This window comes from Corapipo altera, unplaced genomic scaffold (genome assembly GCF_003945725.1).
Source record: "Corapipo altera isolate COAL_440 unplaced genomic scaffold, ASM394572v1 24b, whole genome shotgun sequence".
In the NCBI taxonomy this organism is placed as follows: Eukaryota; Metazoa; Chordata; class Aves; order Passeriformes; family Pipridae; genus Corapipo; species Corapipo altera.
In genome coordinates, this window is record NW_020884888.1 from 2,344,031 (window position 1) to 2,363,295 (window position 19,265).

A 19,265-nucleotide genomic window follows, 5' to 3' on the forward strand; every position below is an offset into this window, starting at 1 on the left:
GACATTGAAGGTGATGGAGAAAACAAATTTAATGTATACCATAAAGAACACTGGGCACCTCAATAAGCTCGTCATGAATCAGTGTGGTAAGGTACACCTCAAGAGCAGCTTTGCCTGTTATAAATACTACTGTAGTGTATCAACAGAAAGCAATATGAAGATATCTTCACATAAACATGCTTCTAAGGGTGCAGCTCCCCAAGAATTGAAGTTTATGGTGCTCCTGAGATCCCATGGCACTGCTTATAATCTCATATCAACCTGTAAATTCCCATACTTGCCTCTGTACTATCAGAAATGTTACATGGCTCCCCAGAGAATTGCCATGAGGTGCTAACAAAGCAGAAACTGACTGAGAAAAATCATAAAGCTACTTTCCAAGCTTTCCAAGTAAGGCAAGTTATTTTACACACACAGAGAGAGCTGAGAATTGATTATATGAGTATATATATTTTTCGTTATTTGTGCACTCTAGAATCCTACTTCTGTAAACCCAGGTAGCATAAGTATTATTTCAAACAAGAGAAATACTTATGATGGCAGTGACCAATGGGAAATTGTGTCCAGAATAATCCTGGAGGAATTACTAAAATGATTAAAAGCACCTGTAATAAAGGTTAAAACGGCAAGATTTTCCTACCATCCAAAGCAAATCTGCCCACTGTAACAGAAATTACTTTCTTTGTTTATTAAATATGAAGCTTCAGAGAAGTGTACCTTTATTTGTTTTCTTCCTTCTTTCTTCTCAATTGTTAATGCAACTTGCCTAACTTTTCTGTTCAGTTCAGAACCTTTACCCTTAACTTCATCAGATTCTGCTATCTCAGGATAATGTTGTTTCTAGAAAATAAGGAAACACAAATCCTTAGGTCACACAACTCCTTCCAGATCTAGCACAGTTAATAATCATGGGAGATAAATCAACTTTTACATATACATAGCAGAACTTATTAAAATGATTATGCATAGAATCACAGAATAATTTAAGGGCCTGGAGCCAAACCTTCGGATCAAAACAGGGTTGGCACTAATTGCTGAACTGGTTGCATGGGGCTTTGTCCACTTGGGTCTTAAAAACCTCTGCAAAAAGAGATTCCCCTATCCCTCTGGACACCCTGCTCCAGTGCTTGACTGCCCTCACAGCAAAAAAACCCTGTATGTCCAGTAGAAAAATCCCCTGTTTGAATTTATTTTCCTGCCAAGCAGCTCCATAAAAGGTCTGGTTCTTCCTTCTTAATAACCTCCTCTGAGGTATTGGACGGCTCTGACTCTTTTTCTTCTCCAGCCTGAATGAAGCCACTTACCTTAACTTCTCCTCATAGCACAAGTGTGCTTCAGCCCCCTGACCACCTTGGCAGCTCTCCAGTGGACTTGTTCGATTTCATCAACAGCTTTCTGTCTGCAGTAGCACAAAACTGGACACAATATTCTGGATATGGCCTAGCAAGTATCAAGGACAGGGAAATAATCCTTCTTTTGATCTACTGGCTATGCCCTTGCTTAGCTTAGCTTAGCTTGCTGTTAACCTTCATTTATGCCAAGGTACACTACTTATCCTCAGCTTATTATCCACCAGGACCCCCAGCTCCTTTTCAGCAGAGCAAATTCCAGTCATTTAGTCTCCTGCCTTTTCCATTGCCTAGGGTTAATCGATCTCAGGTGCATGACTTAAAAGTTATCCTTGTTGAATTATTATACTTTTACAGTATTTAAGAATATAGCAGAGATGCAGTGAATAAGCATAAGAACTGCAGGAAATAATTCAAAGTAAACAAGAAATACAATAGCTGAGAACATCAAAATTCAGCATGTACATCTGAATTAATGACCAGAAACAGCATGATATTTATGAAAGACATCATTGCAGGTTCATTACAGTACACCCAATAACTTCAGCTCTAAAACTGCCTTAAAATGCTATACAAACTCGGCTTTCTATGACTTTAAGATATGTGGGATATAATATCAACTTTGAGCAATTTCTATTGGAAAGTATCAAGATACCTTTCAGAATATTGCTTTCTCAGTTTTGGTTTAAGCTGATCCCAAACAAATACACTCACGTAAACATTCAAAGACTGGACAACCTCATTTCTCTAAACATGCTGAAAAAAACAGTGTATTTAAATGTTTATGGGCTGACGTGAACCTTGAAAGCTTTGCAGATTGTCATAAAACAGGCAACAGATTGTTCAGCCTCAAAACTGAGAATACAAGTTGGGTTTTTTTCCACTGATTCCAAGTCACAGCCTCTATCTAATATGTATCATGTTTATTTATAATTATGTTCCTTTTAAAGCATCTGAGAGATGGAACAGTTTCTTCATTGATCCCTTTCTTTTAGATATTACAAAAATTGCTCAAAAGCCTACTTCTAGTCAATTTTAACTATAGATTTCCTTATTGGCATTACTGGTTAACCAAAACAGAATAAACTAAAAACTCAGTGTCAAGGAATGGACAGGCATGCACATTATTGGTGAGAAGAATTTTAAGTCTATTTATCACAGTTGCAATACAAATACAAACATTTTCAGAAAAACTTACATAACATCTTGTGTTTGGGTTTTTTTTAAATCAAAACATGACCACCAAATTCTCCCCTTAAATCATGTCATTAAAGCAAACAAAAAGAACTTACCAGGTATGCCAGTCTATGCTTGGAACCACAAACATGCATGAACATGTTATTCAGGCCCGTCTTACAGTAGCACAGTTGACATTCATAGAGGAAAGGAAAATTGTCTTTTGATCGATACTCTATTATATAATTAAGACCTGGATAAATAGAAAAAAACAAACAAAACTTAGGAAACAAATCATCAGTGCTAGTTCCAAAAGAGACATTAAAGAAAAAGTGTAACCATAATGAGATTTTATTACACCTTACCTAATTTTACATTTTAAAAAACTAATCCATACTCTTTAAAGGTAAATATCCCACAGGCAAACAACTACAGTATTAAAAGCCCTCACCGAGTGCAGGTTCTGAATCTTTACATGTATTAAGCTGTTCTTCCAATGTCTGTCCATGAAACCTCTCTGGCTCAGTTCGCACTGCAAGAAATTCGCATTCAAGTGAATCCCTGCTAATACATGGTCCCACATCACAAATTAAGTCAATTATTATAAAACATTATCCCCCCAATCCTATTTTCACTCTTTTTAAAGCATTAAGTTTGCAAATATTGTCTTAAGAATTATTACAAAATATTACTTAAAATGGAAAATACAGTGAACAGAAACTAATTTCCAATGACCTGCTAAGGTCTAGACGCCACTTTGTACCTCAAAATATTGTACCTCAATATTTTTTATTTCTTCTTTTTTCTGGAGGGGGTGAGGGTGGGGTGGGGCAGGCATTAAATGTTCTTACCATAATCAGGAAGTTTTAGAGGTGTTTTCACTTGCTTCCCAGAGCCACTGGGTGCTTTAACTAAAAAAAAAAAACAACAACAAAACAAACAAGCAACAACCAAAAAAACCCACCCCAGAAATGGAAATAAACTTGTTAGTACAAAAACCAACTTGGTATGATAACAGACTTCTTTTAAAGAAAACTATTTGAGCTTTTTGACATGAGAAAACTAAGCTATGTTTAGTTTTGAATGTGCTATGAGATTTTTTTTGGCTAAAGATGGACAAAAAGCATTCACACCAAACAATAACAAAGTTATTTAGTGTTAGGTAATTCAACAAAGCAGGCAAAGAGGAAGACCAATTAAGTTCAGTGTCTCTAAACATTTCAGGGCATCTAGTGATTTCAGGGCATTAATTTCAGCAGCATCCAGCTGCCAAATATTTAATCACTTAAATTTCCTTTACAGTCCAAAAAAGTATTCCCAGGTTGGGTAGGTGCAATGACTATGTATAACTTGGCAGCGACTTTCAAGCCAAATTCTAGGACCAGTGCACTGTAGAAACCTATAAATACATTTTGGTCCATCATGAAACCGAAGCAGGAAAACAATCATGAACATAGTTAGACCTTCATTCCTTCTAGAACTAGACCAGTTCATAATGACCCACGGAAGGTTTAATGATATAATAAACCTATTAAAAGGACTATGCTTCAACTAATCATGGTATTTAAAATAATCTAAGATATTTTTATAATCTCTTTTAAAAATAAAGTATATACATTTCCATGTGTTTTAAGAAGCATAGTTTTTAAAAATGTATTTTAAATCTTGAAGGTGTCTAAGGTCTTGAATTCTTTAAGGTTTCTCAAAACTGTAATGTAGGTGATTTTTAGTATTTTAGCTAGACTTATTAATCAAGTTTGCATACCTCTTGCTCATATTATTGATTGATTTATGGAACATTAGACAGTTATGTCATTAAAGAACACAAGAGAGGTCTTAAAGCACAGTCTTGAGAAAGTCTTTTTCTTGTTTGTTTCATAAACAATTACATTGGGGCAGGTAGAAAGATAACTATATAGAACACAGCAGGAAGTAAAAAATCTTGCACTTACCAATGCCATGAGCTTTCAGTGCTTCTTCAACCTAAGTTACCAAGTCATCAACCAACAAGGAAGAAAGATACTTAAGATTCAAAGAACAACAATGAAAAGCTTTTATTATTTATAAAATAAGTTAGATAAACACCAGCACCATAGACTATCTCAGGTGAACAGAAATTTGGAAAAGACAAATGCCCTTTTTTCTGAGATTGTCTATTATTCAAGTAAATCCATTCTGCATTTATTAACAGCCACGTATTCTCATGTATTGTCTTTACTAGACACAAAGTTGTAACAACATTTTCTGACAGAACTAATGTACAAAACAGCAAAACTAGTTAAATATGTAAATATGTAAAATATGTAAAAACTGTATGTTTTACGACTACATTAGAAACTAGATTTCAAATCCATATTCTATTGCTAAATAAATCTGTAAAATCTGAAAAAAGGTTCATTCAAAAACTGATCTTACCGTCTTGTGTTTGAATCCAAGGAAGTGAGTCTGCAAGTTTAATGCAGAAGCACACCAGATTTTGCAAATCTAGATCAAAGAGAAGCATTTCCAGCATTGCACACAAACAAAAAGAAATAGAATACCGCTGAAATCAAAACAGATCTACTATCAAACTGTCAGTATAAGTAAGTTATACTAAAAACTAAAGCAGCCTCCCAGAACTTTTCTTTATGAGCCTGCGAGACAGTGGAATGAACAGGAATCTCCACATCACATAAAAATGTCACGTCTCCAGAACTCTGCAGCCACCTCATAACATTTTCTCTGTGTGTGTGGATAAGTAAAGACAGATCCAAGATCTTCCTCACACACTCTTAAACAAGTCTGAGCCAGAAGCACAGCATAATTGTAACAAGCCAGTACACCTGTCTCAGATGAGCCAGTTCTCAGTGTTGCATCCAGATTAACATCAGTTACTCTGATCAGTTTGGGGCCTGCCTCACTCTGGAAGCTTTCCATACAGCTGGTTTATGCCTGGGCCAGTTCAGAATGGGAGCAGACGAGGTCTAAAATCATGTGAATTAACAATGGCAGTCCAAATTACTTTCTTCTCCTCTGAAAAACCCGAGATGCTTAAAAACAATAGCAATAAATCTGACAACCAGAGAAATTAGGACTTTTTTTTTTCAGAACAGGAACTGCAGTTTAATCTTCCACTTTAAAAAGAATGCCCTTATTTAGAAATACAATATTATTAAAATTATTCATTTTAATAAATTGGTTCTTAACACACATCCAAGTCAAAGACAGCAAAACAACTTCAACTCCAGAGCTATTTATCAATTTTGCTCAAGAGAAAAAAAACCAAAAACGTTCAGACTTGGTTTAGTACAACTTTGTTCCACCAAAATTATTTTGTATTAGTTACAATTTTCAAAAAGGAATACTTACATTGCAGTAGAAAGGGTTTACTTGCTTCTTTATCTCAGTTTCAGGGTCCATATTCAGTCTTTAGATGATAAAAAAAAAGTCTGGGAAAACTGCAGAAAGATTGCAAACTATTGTTTTAGCTTCACAAAATCATTTTTATTTTTGTTCCGCCTATTTCAGGAATTTGTGCCTCGCCTTCAGTTACACTTTACCCTTAAATCTCCAGGCTAATGATCCTATTTTTAACTTGGGAGCAAAAGTACAGCGTGGAAAGAAACAATTGTTCTCCAAGTTTCCCCCGGGAAACATAAAAGCCGCCAGAAGATTACGCACGAAACAGAACTAATCCGGACCATTTAGAGCTTCCCCCTTCTTTCCTGGGATAGAACTGCGCGTATGGGCTGGGACAGATGACACACACACAGAGGGAGCAGCCAGCACGGAGCGCCCGGAGCATGTTCCTGGCACAGGGGGAACACGGCGGGGTTTGGGAAGAGACGCACGGTCCCACCCGGGCCGCGGGGGCGAGGGAGGAAAGGAGAGAGGGAAGGAGAAAGAGAGGACAGAGGGACGTCCCGAAGCTCCAAACCCTACGCGAAGAGCGGCGCCAGGCGGGAGGGAGTCCTTTGCCGGCACTTCCAGCCCCGCCGGGGAGGACACGGACACCTGCTCCCGCACAGAGCCGGGGAAACCCAGCTCACGGCGGCGGCCCGGGAGCGGGCGGTACCCGGAGGAGCCGAGGCAGCCGTCGCTCCCCGCCGCCGCACCGGCTCCTGCCCGCCGGCCGCTCGGCCGGGGGGTGACTCCTCGCCGCTCCCGCGGCTCTCAGCGGGCAGGAGCCGCGTCACGTCGGGCGCGGGAGCCCCACAGTGCCAGGTCAGGGCTCGGCGGGGCGCCGGGCACCGGGATCTCCGCGCCGGCGGGCGGGGACGGGGCGCGGCGGAGGAGCGGCCTCGGCTCCCCCGGCGCGCTGCCCGCGACCGCCGCTGGGGGCGCTGCCGCGCAGGCCCAGCGTCGCAGCGCCGGGCGCTGTCGGAGGTAAAGCCCGAGCTGGGTCCGCGGCCGCCGCACCGGGGCGGGGAACCCATCCCGCGCCCCCGGAGCGGGAGCGGAGCGGGATGAGGGTGCGCGATGGAGACGGGGATGCGAGATAGGGGGACGCCGCACTAGGGACGTGCGTCCCGGGAGCTCCGCCCGCGCCCGGTGCAGGCGGGGCTGCCCGCCCGCTTCCCGGCGGCCGCTGGGTGTTCGCACGCCGCTCCCCACAACACACACACGAACGCACGGACGCGCACACCCCGCACCCGCCTCACCTGCAGGCTCGGGGTCCCCCGAGATGTGTCCCCCCGTGCGGGAGAGGCGGCGGGTCCCGCGGGACAGGCCAGTGCCGCGCCACCCGCGCTGCGGCGGGGCGGGAATCCAGCGCGGGGTTTGCGGGGAGCTGGAGGGAGCGGTGGCGTCGACCTGCGGGCGGGGAGGTGAGGGAGGCGGGGAAGGAGGGGACGGAGGGAGGGAGGGAGCCGGGAGAGGCGCTTTGTTAGGCGGAGGGAGCTAGCGGGGCCGCAGGGTGGGGTGTTCCCCGCCGCCGGCGCCGGTCCCCGCGGGCGCGGGGGTGACAGCAGCGCCCGCCGCCCCCGCCGCGGATGCGCCCGGATCCCGCCGCAGCCTCCGCGCCCGCCCAGGGTGGAGCGGCCGCCTTTGTGGAGCCGGGACCTGCTCTCCTTTCTCCTTCCAGCAGAAGAGGAGCTAGCGTGGAGATAAAAAAAAAAACCCCAAAAACACACAAGGCTCGAGTTAATGTTTGAGAAGTTCGGGTGCGGGAGAGTCTGGTAGGATTCATGTATTATGGCTATTTTTGGTGGATTTCAGGCAGTCGTTCGGAATAACAACCTGCATCCATTACCTTGCGTGCACAAAGTGCTTTGGATGTCCTCCATAGGTAGCGGGATGACCCGCTTGAAATGTATCTCTGTGTATATATAGTCTAATATTCTATATTTTTTAAAATACATTTCCGTGTATTAGTATATAAAATTCGACAGGAGAAATTTAGGCAAAGTACTGTGAATTTTTACTAATAGATTGTTTTGCTCATTTGCTGGATGATCCATGATAACTCTTCGTTTGTATTAAAACGTTGGGGGGGACGACGCACTCAAAGAGGTGGGATTTTTTTAATCTGATTAAAACACAATTTCCTTATAGAGCTGATTCATATTTGGAATATACACTTAGTTAACTAGTGATTTCAAGTCTCAAGGTAGACAGGGTCAGGCCTGGAACATTAATGGAAGCTCAGTGAGGAAAACCTAACATTTGAAGAACATTGTTTACTGCTGGTTCTGTTATTCAAATGAAATATAGACCTGTTGTGGCTAGTGTGGGTCGTTCCAGTGCCTTTCTTTCATCCTCAAACACTGGATGAAAAGGACAGAATTATAATAGATTTCAAATACTGTTAATTAGTGACTATGCTTGAAGCTTTACCTGCAATTTAAGTTGGATACATAAATTTTCTTTTTTTCAGTTCTTGACTATTTGTGGTAGTAATTCTGTTGGCATTGGTACATGTAATTAATTCTCACAGTGTGACCACAGTTTGCTATTTTCTTTGGGTTTGGTTAGTGTAACCTTAACATTTCGGTTAAGTCTTCCACCATAACATTCTCTCTGCATTTTCTTATGCCTAAAAGAAATATTTGATGGACCGAAGATGCTGCTCATACATGCCAACCTGAAGGGCTTCTTTGCAACTGATTGGAGTTTGGGTGTCTGTTTAGGTGTGTGCAAGCAAAATAATACATATATATAACATACTTATGAACATGTGTGCACTTCTTAACTTGTGTAATTTTTTTTTTAAGATATTCTTCCAGCGGATCACAGCACACACCTTATAGTCTTTAAAAGAAAGCAGCACAAAGTGCTTTCAAAGTAAAGATGAGGAGCTGAGAGATATTTCTGTTATCTTAAAGCTATAAAGGTTTGTGTGAGAGGACAAGTACTTAGAACACTGATTTCTTTTAAGGCAAGTTGTGAATTGAGTCATGCCAGGGGAAGATAAATAGGATAAAGTGCTTCCTTACTGCAAGTGTCTTGGAGGCTAGGCACCTGTAAGAGTGGGAGAAGCTTTCCATTCTTTGTTTCTTAGAATTTACTCTGCAGCTGTCCTCAGGCACCCACATAAATCAATCCTGTTTACTGGATGAGTTCTACACCGTAAACTACTTTCATTTCAACACAGATTCCTAGTTACTAAATTATATCCTGGGCATATGTCCTGGAAGGCTCTCTTAGCCTTGAAATGGAAATTCTGTGGGCTTGTGAGAGTCCTTTCTCGTATTCTGCAGAGGAGTCAGTGAGCTGCCAGAAGGTGATTAATATGCATAAAGAAAAGGAGGTGAATATAAATATATGGTGGTGTTTTGATGCAATGTCCCAGCATACTAAGTTCTCTGACATCTCAGAGTACTTTCTGTTCACCTAATTGCAAATGGGCTGTAATATTGAAGCAAGCATGCTAAGCGTGTAAAAGCTTGAGAAGAATCTTCAAGAACTCTTCTGTGTAGTAAGTGCATAAAACTGCTCACACCAATTCTTGGGTTCTTTTATGCATCCTAGATCATAATCCTGGCTTCTTCACAGAAGGGACACAGTTACAGTGTGTATGTGTAGGAAAAAAATACTAGGAATGTGATTAGGGGAAGAGAAGACTAATATATTCTTCTCAGTGTAGGACCTATGTTTTCAACTTATGACTGGGGATCTCAGGTGCTACCACAGTAAAAATAATAGAAATAAATGATAGTGTGGTATGAAAGTGATACTTAAGTTTGCTGTGAGTCCATCCATGAAAAATGAGCTTTTATTCTAGTACGTAATTTGCTAATATATATGAAGTCATATTTGGAAATGTTTTAGATATTTACTGACATCAGTTGTGTCTGCCAACCTATGTAGCTAGATACTTAGCACCTGGAATCCAGAAGTCCTTGTAACATTGTTTAACTTTTTGAACTTAGTTTCTGAAGTATCCAGTGTCTCTAATTAAAGGAATTTTCTACACACAAACATGTAATGATTTTTTTGTCTGAGATTCTCACACCTTTTCAAAGCTAGAAATAAGATTTACATGCATCAGCAGAAGGTAGAATCAGCCATTTCTGGTCACATGCGGTCTCTGATTTGGGTTTTTCAAGGGTCATAAGGTATTGGATCTTACGAGTTGCTGGTGGGACTGCATTTCATCCCATTCTTTGGTAGAATTGAGGCTAAGAGAGAGCCCTAATATTTAGTCCCAAGAATTTTGTTTTAGCAGCTGTCCAAAGCAGCTTAATGGTTTGGAATGGTACAATAGCTATGTAAGTAAAATAGATCAGTAGGTAGAGTCTATCCCATTATAGTCTATTTTATTTTATATGCTTTCAGAGTTGTTTCATGGAGCAAAGTTGCCAGTTTTCAGTATATTTGTTAGGATGTCAACTTCCTGACTTTATTTCTTTTTCTCTTTTCTTAATTTATGTTTTATTTAAGGAACTTCTGAAGTAGCTGTTCTCTTCTAGTAGACCTAGACATTATAATATCTATGCAATGTATGTATGTGATGAAAGAAGTTTCTTTGCTTGTGCTTAGTTTTTTCTGTGAGATTATAGCTTTTTAAGAATTCCTGTCACCAACACATGGGGTGACTTAAATTTTCACAGACTGTAAAAAAAATAACTTGATATAGCATGATGGAGGAAATACTGAATCAGGAAACTGTCTTCCTTAGGTTCATCCACCCAGCTCTCTTCTTTCTTGCACCTTTTTCTTTCATGTAAAATAAACAAGCTGTGAGCTGTGTTCTGTGAGCAGTAGCACTATTAAAGTCTGGTTTCCTACAGAGCTTTCCCTTAGTCCCCTAAATCCTGTCTACTGCAAAAACTCCAGCTCTCCCATGTCCCCATGACACCATCATTTGATAAGAGAGAGCAGAACTGTGACTAGCCAGTGACTATATAGGTGCTACCTGTCCAGTCAGTACGTGCTCAGCAATTACCTGGTAGAGCAGTGACAGAAAGTACAAACCAAGTGTTTATTGCCTTTTTCAGTAGGGCTACAACTTAAACACTGACTTAACTTAGACTTAGGCTGTTACTTATTTCTATTCACTTTGTTTCAGTTTTGCTATTCCAGGCTTGTTCTACTACCTCCTCTATTCTTTTGACTCCTCTTTGTTTTGCTGGTGGTTTGTTTAACCCCAACCAGCAGCTGCTTGCTCACTCCTTGCTCCCAAGTGGGGTAAGGAGGAGAATTAGAATAAAAAGTAAAACTTGTGGGTTGAGATAAGAACAGTTTAATGATTGAAACAATGTAAAATATAATAATACTTGTAATGAAAAGAAGAGAGAGAGAGGAACAAAACTCAGGAGAAACAAGTGAGGCGCAATACAGTTGCCCACCACCTGGTGACTGATACCTAGCCTGTCCCAGAGCAGCAATGGGCAGATCCCAGCCAACTCCCTCCTCATTTATACACTGAACATGACATTTTATGGTATGGAGTTATCCCTTTGACCAGTTCAGGTCAGCTCTCCTAGCTGTGCTTCCTCACAGCCTCTTGTGCTCCTGCTCACTACCAGAGCATGGGACACTGAAAAGTCCTTGACTTAGAGTAAGCACCACTGAGCATCAACTGAAGGATCAATGTGTTATCAGCATTATTCACAAACTAAATTCAAAACACAGCACTGTACTAGTGACTAAGAAGAAAATGAACACTGTCCCAGATGAAACCGGGACAGCTGGGTTTTGTCATATTTTATGGGCTACTTGAGAAAGCTGCTGTTTTTATGTCACTCGTTCTCATTTTGACATTAGCTTGTCTGTTAGGTTTCTTTATAAATATAAGTAGTTACCTTTACTGAATGAGGTGAGAATAACTATAAATATTGAGATGTTTGGAGGAAAGGGATTACAAGAATGGCACAAAGAAAGTCCTAGTCAGTGGAGTTAAGGAAAAATACTTGGAAAAGAGGAAACATGATGGTGATATCTAGTGCATCATCAAGTAATTTTATGAGAGAAGTATCACAGAATCACAGAACATTCTGAGTTGAAAAGAACCCACAAGGATCACTGGGTCCAAATATTGAGTGAATGGCCTGTACATGGATCAAACCCATGACCTTGATATTATTAGCAGCATTCTCTAACCAACTGAGCTCATCTAAGGGTCAAGCAGTGAAACAATGGGCAAAATAGCAGAAAATTCGTTTTAGGAGAGTCCTAGACTGTTAGGAATGTGACCTAATTATCTTATATATGTTCTATCTTTGAGTTTTATGATTAAAATCAGAAGAAATGTGAACTAAGGCAGCATTGCTGTCCTTTTCCTACTTAATTATCCAGAAGTTTCTGCCCAAAATATAAAAGTAATTTGGGCTACACAGTTATAGTGAAAACAAATAGAGGGAAGAGTGTGAAAAGATAAAAAAATACATTTTGCAGCATAGTCACATGTTGATAATTCAAGGCAACACTGTTTTCTTCCTTTTTTTTAACGTCAGAATTCCCTGGTATCAGCTACCCTTTTCCTATTGACCATGCAGGTCCTAGGCTTGAGAAGAGGCAGTTGTTGATGTGATATAAGTGTGTAGCAGTATCTGTACTGAGAGAAGCCAAAACTTTTTAGCCTGGCTGTTCGCTCCCAAGAGTGACGAGCAGGGCAGACAAAAAGAAATGCCACACAGGCAGGCTCAGCAGTAAAAGGTGAAGGACCTGTACCTTCCAAGCACTTAGTCTCCATAATTTCTTTGTGTCTTCTTGCAACCCTTGCCTCTCCTCACTATTGTAATAAGGTCAGAATCCTGTTGCCTTGTTGGGTGTCAGACAAGGAGGGCAGAGCTCAGGGGAGAACCAAGCTGACAGGTCTTTAAAAAGAAAACTTCTTAGTATCATTTCTCATACAACTTTCAAATAATGTAGAGAGAGGGGGGTAATTAGAAATATACAGTCAGCAAGGGCAGAAGAGGCTCTTTCGTGTACCAAAGAAAAACCAAACCTCATGAAGACTTAAACCCAGAGTTATCAAGGGCTGTATTTCAGAACTTGTTGCACAGTTCAGGGCTTTGAAAACTCTTTGAGTGTAAAAAAGGGCAATAAACAGGAAAATAAGATATTGAAAACAAGTCGCTAAGTAAATTGAATAGCAAGTATTTTGTATCAAGACAAATTGTAACAAAGACCTCCCGTGGTCTACTTCTGGAACTAAAGTGGCAACACAAAACAGCATGGAATTATACTATATATTACCCGATTGTTCCATTATGTGCTCTAGAACTACTCACAAACTATTCTATTAAAATGAACCAGAGGCTATGCTGAGAATTTATTTGCTGAAACATGGTTTCCTGATGCTGTAACTATTTCTAATTTGTGTTTGTTTTTTGTTTTTCTTTTTCCTTTCAACATTGTTTTCATAGGAATTTTGGCTTCTTGGAGAAACAGTAGAAAATGCAAAACGAAATAATAAAGCCTGCTAAATACTTCTCGGAAGTGGAGAAGAGTGTGCTGCTTGCGTTAGTTGAAAAATACAAATATGTGCTTGAATGTAAAAAAAGTGATGCGAGAACTATTGCTCTGAAACAACGTACCTGGCAAGCGCTAGCTCATGAATATAATTCACAGCCCAGTGTATCACTGCGAGACTTCAAACAGTTAAAGAAATGCTGGGAAAATATCAAGGCACGGACAAAAAAGATAATGGCACATGAAAGGCGGGAGAAGGTAAAAAGAAGTATTAGTCCGCTTATAAATACTCACATCGTAGGGAAAGAGAAGATTGCCAGCATAATGCCTGAGCAAATGTACTTCTTGCAGAGCCCACCAGAAGAAGATTCTGAATATCAGCCTGATGCTTCTAGTCAAGGTATAAATGTTACTGTAATGATGCAAGTAGTATTGTTTTGTATGTGATTTTGCCAGTGATTCTCTTTCAGCCGTCTAAATCTCTCTACCTAGCTGAGACTGCTGGTTATAGAAAAGTAATTTCACAGCTATGATATTACAAGACTTTGTGTGTTACCCTAGGCCTCCGGGAGTTAAACTGAGGGTTTTCACAAATTTTTTTCTTCAGTTTCTGACATATCTGCTGCTTTGTAGCAAGCATCACAGTAGCTATCATGCTGGCTTTCCAGAGAAGAGTCCCAAGGATATTCGTATTCTTTATAAAGTATAATTTTGCTGGTTAAAACAAACAAACAAACAAATCCACCAGCAGAAAATTGATACAAAATTGTCTGCTACAAGAGTTCCCTGTAGGTCTTTCCTCTTTTGTTTTCAAGGACTACAGAGAGTATGTAGAGCCATATTTCACATTACAGTCCTGGAAGAGGCCTTTCTGAGAAAGTTCAACACTACATTCTTCTTTGTTTGGAAAGCATACACATAAGGAATCATGCAAAAACAGAAGGGAGGATGGCTACAACGGTTTCTTGCAAGTTTTATTGTGTCAGGATCTCACACAGGAGACTGTCCTTGCTCAAAAAACATCAGTAGCTACGTTGTTAGATAACATTCTTAGAATGTCTCTTTCATAATTGTACTTACCATAATTAGTCATCAGGATTTGTAAAGGAATGTATTTTGAGACCCTCATTTGCAGTGGTAACTGTTCTGTTCCATGAGTAGTCTCTTTTATTTCAGAAGAATTGGTAGAGCCTTCTCAAAGTTAGAATAATGTATTTTTTTCCTAAAAATGTGCACTACTGTGTTTACAACACCTACAGTAGTGATATGAAAGGAATAAGAGGTATTCTTCCTAGTATTCCCTTACCCTTTTGATATTCATGTTGCTACAGCTCTTCACCTGACACTGAGATCTTTCGTAAAAGTATTGCAAGTCACATATGGATTTAGCTTAAACAGCTGCATTAAGGTTTAGCTCCGGACTCAGCCACATAAATTTAGGTATCCACTTATAAATGTCTGTATTCACTTTAGTATTCTGAGCTCCCATTATAACCATGGAAGTGTAACAACAGAGCCCAGAGTAGTTCGGTTCAGACCATTAAACTCTTAGTATTCTGTAACAGAACTGCATTAGGTATTGGCTCCTGTACTTTGGTACAGAAGCACAAGGTTTAGATGCATGTATCAATAACTTATCACATTTGTGTTTCTTGAGGGAGGGGAAGGGAATACTGTAATACTTTTTCTTCTTTTGTTTTGCAGAATCATTTGTTGTCTCAAACAGAGAACTTTGTGATGAAGACAAAGAGCTGGTACATTTTCCAGTATGTGAAGGTACCTCCCAACCTGAGCCTTCGTGTTCTGATGTCAGAATAGCAGCAGATAAGAACTACAGAAGTAAAGCATCTCAGGAAAGTGCTCTGAAAAAAATGCATGAGGAAGAACATCATCAGCAAATGTCAATTTTGCAACTGCAGTTAATCCAGATGAATGAAGTTCATGTGGCAAAAATACAGCAAATAGAAAGAGAATGTGAGATGGCTGAAGAAGAACACAGGATAAAAATGGAAGTGCTAAATAAAAAGAAAATGTATTGGGAGAGAAAGCTGCAGACCATCACAAAAGAATGGCCTGTATCATCCTATAACAGACCCTTTCCTAATTCACCTTAGAACATAAAGGGGCAGAGAGTCAGTCTGATTCACACGTTTATGAGTAACGCGCACTGGAAAGAAGGTTTTTTAATGTGAATGTACAGTGACAGGGTAGGTGCCTGGCTGATAGTGAACACACTATGACTCTTAATATTTAAGGAAACAGTGGTATAGTCTACCAAGGGGAAAACTGTATTGTTCATTTGTAGGTAGTTCTGATTTGTTTAACTCAGACATGCACAGTGTTTAAAATGTGAACATATTTTCCCCTCTCAGAACGCCCGTGCATCCTTGTGAAATTTAAGGTACTCCAGGTGCTCTTACATTGGGTGTTCTTAAGAGAACAGCTTTAAACATCAGGCTGTAGTATTTATTTTGATTTCTATCTCTTCCTATCTACCATTTTCCAAATTAATGCAAGGATTGGAGTTGCTCTCTGCTATTGAGGCAGAAGTTGATTGACAGGTATCAGTTGTATCATTATGCTGGAGCTTAGGAAAAAATAAACTTGTCTCTAGTTAATATAGTCCATAACTTATTCTTCATAGAAGATGTGAAAATTAAGGAAGTAGCAAAAGGACCACTGTAGTAACTGAGCCCTTTCCTTCTGAAGAACAGTAGTATTTCCCAGCTGGCTGGCTGATTGAGAGAATGGTTGTGGACTGGCCCTCTGGTTTTTTGAGCCTTGACCCTTACAAAGTTAAAAAGAAGGCAACTTCTTCCTCAAAAGCCATTGTGCTTGTTCCTTCTTTCCCAGGCCCATCTTGTACTGAACTAGAATACCGAAATAAGAGGGTCAAATGCTGCTGCCAGCACTGTGTGCTGTTCACCTGGAGTCATTCTGAGGGGAAGAGCTTTTTAACAATTCATAAAGCTCTTAAAATGCAGTGAGCTAGCCAGCCCATTGGCAAAGTCTCCCTCTATCTTCCTATGCAATACTTGATGGTGTAGCAGCTAGCTTATCTCAATCTCTCCTTGGCAAGAAGAAAAGACTTAAAATTCACCCTCTTTTCCTTCACATAGGGTGGGAAGCAGTTCAAGGGAATCATTCCTGTCCTGAAGCACTGTTCTGTTTTGTTCTGTCCTGTGCATTATGGTGGTGTGTTTCTTGCGTTTGCTGTCAGTGTGGGGTGATGGACATGATTTGTGTGAAGCATTCACATGAAGGTACGCACAGAGTTTGGGTGTCCAGAACAGTAGATAGTAGGAAAGCACAAATAAAGATAATCCTTACCCAGGCAATCATTTATTCTAGTGGGGCAAGGGTTAAGAGAATGTGAAATGCAGAACCCCGCAAAGCTTCATAAGAGCTTCTGATGTGTGAAAACCTATTTTACAGGAGGGTGTAAACCACCATTTGAAGCAGTGAGAAAAATTAACAGAACCATAAATTTTCATTGAAAAATCCAAGTATCACGTTATTTAATAAAGTATTTTCAGATCATGGTTCATAAGGGCAAGTCCATACTGTGAGCAATGTATTCATATTAAAGTATGTTACAAAGCATATGTTCCCAGTTACACTCCTCTCTCTTTCCCTGGATGTTCTTTCTGGTGGAGCGAGTTCCTTTTGGTTTTGTTTTGGGTTGGGATTTTGTGTGTGTGTGTGTGTATGTGAACTGCTTTCACTGCTGGTGATTCATCTTTCCAAGTACTACCATTATCAACCACAGTACTCACTGTGGTTAACACTGTGGTACGTGCACTACTCCCTTCAACGTGCTAACACCAGCAGTCACAGTGGGAGCTATTTATTACAACTTATTTTATATGACAGACTAAAAAAAATATGCAGAGCTGCTGCAAGATAGAAATAATAGGCCATGTATGAAATCTGAAGGCAGATCTTTTTGGCTGCACTTTCAATTTTCTTATAAATTGGCCATATGAAGGAAGTACAGGAATTCCAAAAAAGGATATTGTTATGGACACTTTTTTTTCTTTCTGCTGAATAGAAGCACTATGGGAAAGTATAATAACAGTAGAGGCAAAAGAAAGAAGTAAACAGAAGTGAAGATCTTTTTGTTCTGAGATCGCATTCTGTGGTCTGAAAGATGAGTCAGTTATTTCAGTGGTTATGACAATTGGTCAGGCACTATCCAGAAAAAAGAATGGGGAAGACATTTGTCTTAACTAGATTCCTTCCACACTGGTTCTAAGTGGAAGTAATTTGAAACGATGAAATGGAAACCAGGTGTTAAAAGGTGACGAATGGAGACAATTACAACACTGCAAATAGGGCAAGAATAGAGAGACAATCCAGGTCCAGAAAAAGCATGAAATAGCCCAGGGAGAATCTCACAAAAGGTGAGATAAGGGTAACTTGGACTCCTGGAAGTTATACCATGGCTCATGAAAGATTGTTTTATTTTTTTATTTAAATATCCTTTAAAATATGCATGTTTTCAAACTCTACTAAGTGGGCAATGCCTTGCTTTTTTGGCGTATTTTCTTATCCTAAAACCAAAAGTTATAGTTCTTAAGCTGAACAATAGACCCTTTTAATTCAGTTTCTATTTAAAAGAAAGAAGATCACTGTGCTGGTTTAAAGGTGAACTGGCAGGAGAAATGAACTCAACTCAAAAGAGATTATAAGTCAGAGTTACAATTTAATAACAATAATACAATAAATACAATTATACGGGCAAACAATTGGTTTTAACCCACAAAACCCAGATGTATAACCCAGCACTCTGGGGCACAAACAGAATGGTGTTCATTGGCCTCTGGGCTGAGCCCCTCAAGGTCCTCCTAAGTCCAAAGTAAAAGAGGAGGAAAGCCTGTTGGTGCGAGTGCTGGTTACAGTCTGGTTGAGGATGGTGATTGCAGTCCAGTTGAGGTTCTCGTCCTCCTCTGGATCCGATGAGTGGGGTCAGAAGTCCCAAGACTATATACACTCAGGTTTGAGTGGGAATGCCCAGTACCTCCCTCAGGGGCGGGGAGTTCCACAATGGGTGATTGTGAGTCGTGAGATATTTTTGGAATCCTTGGTGGTCCATTAGCAGGCATGACCCCTCAGTCTGGGTGTGGAGGTGCTAATGACTCCCCAGAGGGGAGTTATCACACCTGAGTCATTGATATTAGGATAGGAACATCCTCCTATCTCATAGGCTTCTTAACACCCGGCTTATAGCCTGAGAGGTCAGGTGTGCTCTGGACAGCTGCTGCAAATGGTCTATTGTTAACACTTCCTGGGAAATGACATAAGGGTGTAGAATACACAGTTTGGGTTACACCCACACAGTGATGAACTGGTGCCAGCTGCTCTAACTAAGACAATCACAAGAAGAAGATTAGAAAAAGCCAAGATAAAGATATGAAAGAAAGAATGATCAGTACGTGCATAGCAGAAAAATTAGAATGTTACACCTAACACAAATTATACAAGATGGTTTTGTGGTACACATAACAGATGGTTCACAGGTGACACTGGCTCTTGTTTTCCTATTTGTAGTTGGCTGTTGGTTGCTGTAAGATTGGGTGCTAGACATAGGAAAATGTAAAAGATCAACAAGGTGAAGTAATGTATCTCCTTGCCAGGCTTTGGCTTCCCCACTTCAAGGCTTTATAAGGTGATTTATGTGGTGGAGTTGAAATTACTTGAGAAATGTAACTTTTACCTTTTTTGTTTTTGTTGTTGTGATTGCAATTACTTCCTCTGGTATTAGGATTTACATTCTCTTTTGTTTGACTCTTCTTATATGTAATATAGCCATCTCAGACAATATGTCCGTTTGTTCCTCTCCCTTTTTTTCTAGATTACATCATTCAAACTTTCACATAATTGTGTTTTCCTGATAACCACTTG

The 19,265-nt window shown here is 40.2% G+C and overlaps 2 protein-coding genes across 12 annotated transcripts in view; one reads left to right on the forward strand and one right to left on the reverse strand.

Annotated features, from left to right (window-relative positions):
- LOC113947358 overlaps window positions 1-7,270 on the reverse strand; it is a 21,642-nt gene extending 14,372 nt beyond the window's left edge. For 3 of the 6 annotated variants that reach the window (XM_027643841.1, XM_027643840.1, XM_027643839.1), the window contains exons 1-7: window positions 5,874-6,546; window positions 4,941-5,009; window positions 4,478-4,508; window positions 3,377-3,436; window positions 2,977-3,057; window positions 2,642-2,778; window positions 718-840 (exon numbers count right to left, since the gene is read on the reverse strand). In XM_027643841.1, coding sequence (XP_027499642.1) covers window positions 718-840; window positions 2,642-2,778; window positions 2,977-3,057; window positions 3,377-3,436; window positions 4,478-4,508; window positions 4,941-5,009; window positions 5,874-5,924 — 552 coding nt within the window. In that variant the 5' untranslated portion in view covers window positions 5,925-6,546. Of the gene's footprint in view, window positions 1-717; window positions 841-2,641; window positions 2,779-2,976; window positions 3,058-3,376; window positions 3,437-4,477; window positions 4,509-4,940; window positions 5,010-5,873; window positions 6,547-6,579; window positions 6,613-7,165 lie in introns of those variants that run through there. The other 3 variants (XM_027643836.1, XM_027643838.1, XM_027643837.1) reach the window with 3 other exon arrangements.
- On the forward strand, window positions 7,260-16,966 carry MSANTD3 (Myb/SANT DNA binding domain containing 3). 6 transcript variants are annotated; one of them, XM_027643851.1, is made up of 5 exons: window positions 7,504-7,681; window positions 8,546-8,632; window positions 13,316-13,619; window positions 13,713-13,761; window positions 15,066-16,966. In XM_027643851.1, exons 3-5 carry the CDS (start codon window positions 13,347-13,349, stop codon window positions 15,473-15,475), a joined length of 732 nt encoding a protein of 243 aa, XP_027499652.1. In that variant the 5' UTR covers window positions 7,504-7,681; window positions 8,546-8,632; window positions 13,316-13,346; the 3' UTR covers window positions 15,476-16,966. The 6 variants fall into 6 exon arrangements, with proteins under 6 accessions (XP_027499650.1, XP_027499652.1, XP_027499653.1 ...); XM_027643852.1 differs by lacking the exon at window positions 8,546-8,632 and having other exon boundaries at window positions 7,506-7,681; XM_027643847.1 differs by having other exon boundaries at window positions 7,511-7,681; window positions 13,316-13,761.
- Window positions 16,967-19,265: the final 2,299 nt, after the last annotated feature.

Excerpts from the sequence above, each read along its gene's own strand:
- MSANTD3 (XM_027643849.1), top strand. The coding sequence starts at position 13,347 with ATGCAAAACGAAATAATAAAGCCTGCTAAATACTTCTCGGAAGTGGAG. Across the intron at positions 13,762-15,065 it reads GCCTGATGCTTCTAGTCAAG|AATCATTTGTTGTCTCAAAC; the intron begins GTATAAATGTTA and ends TTTGTTTTGCAG.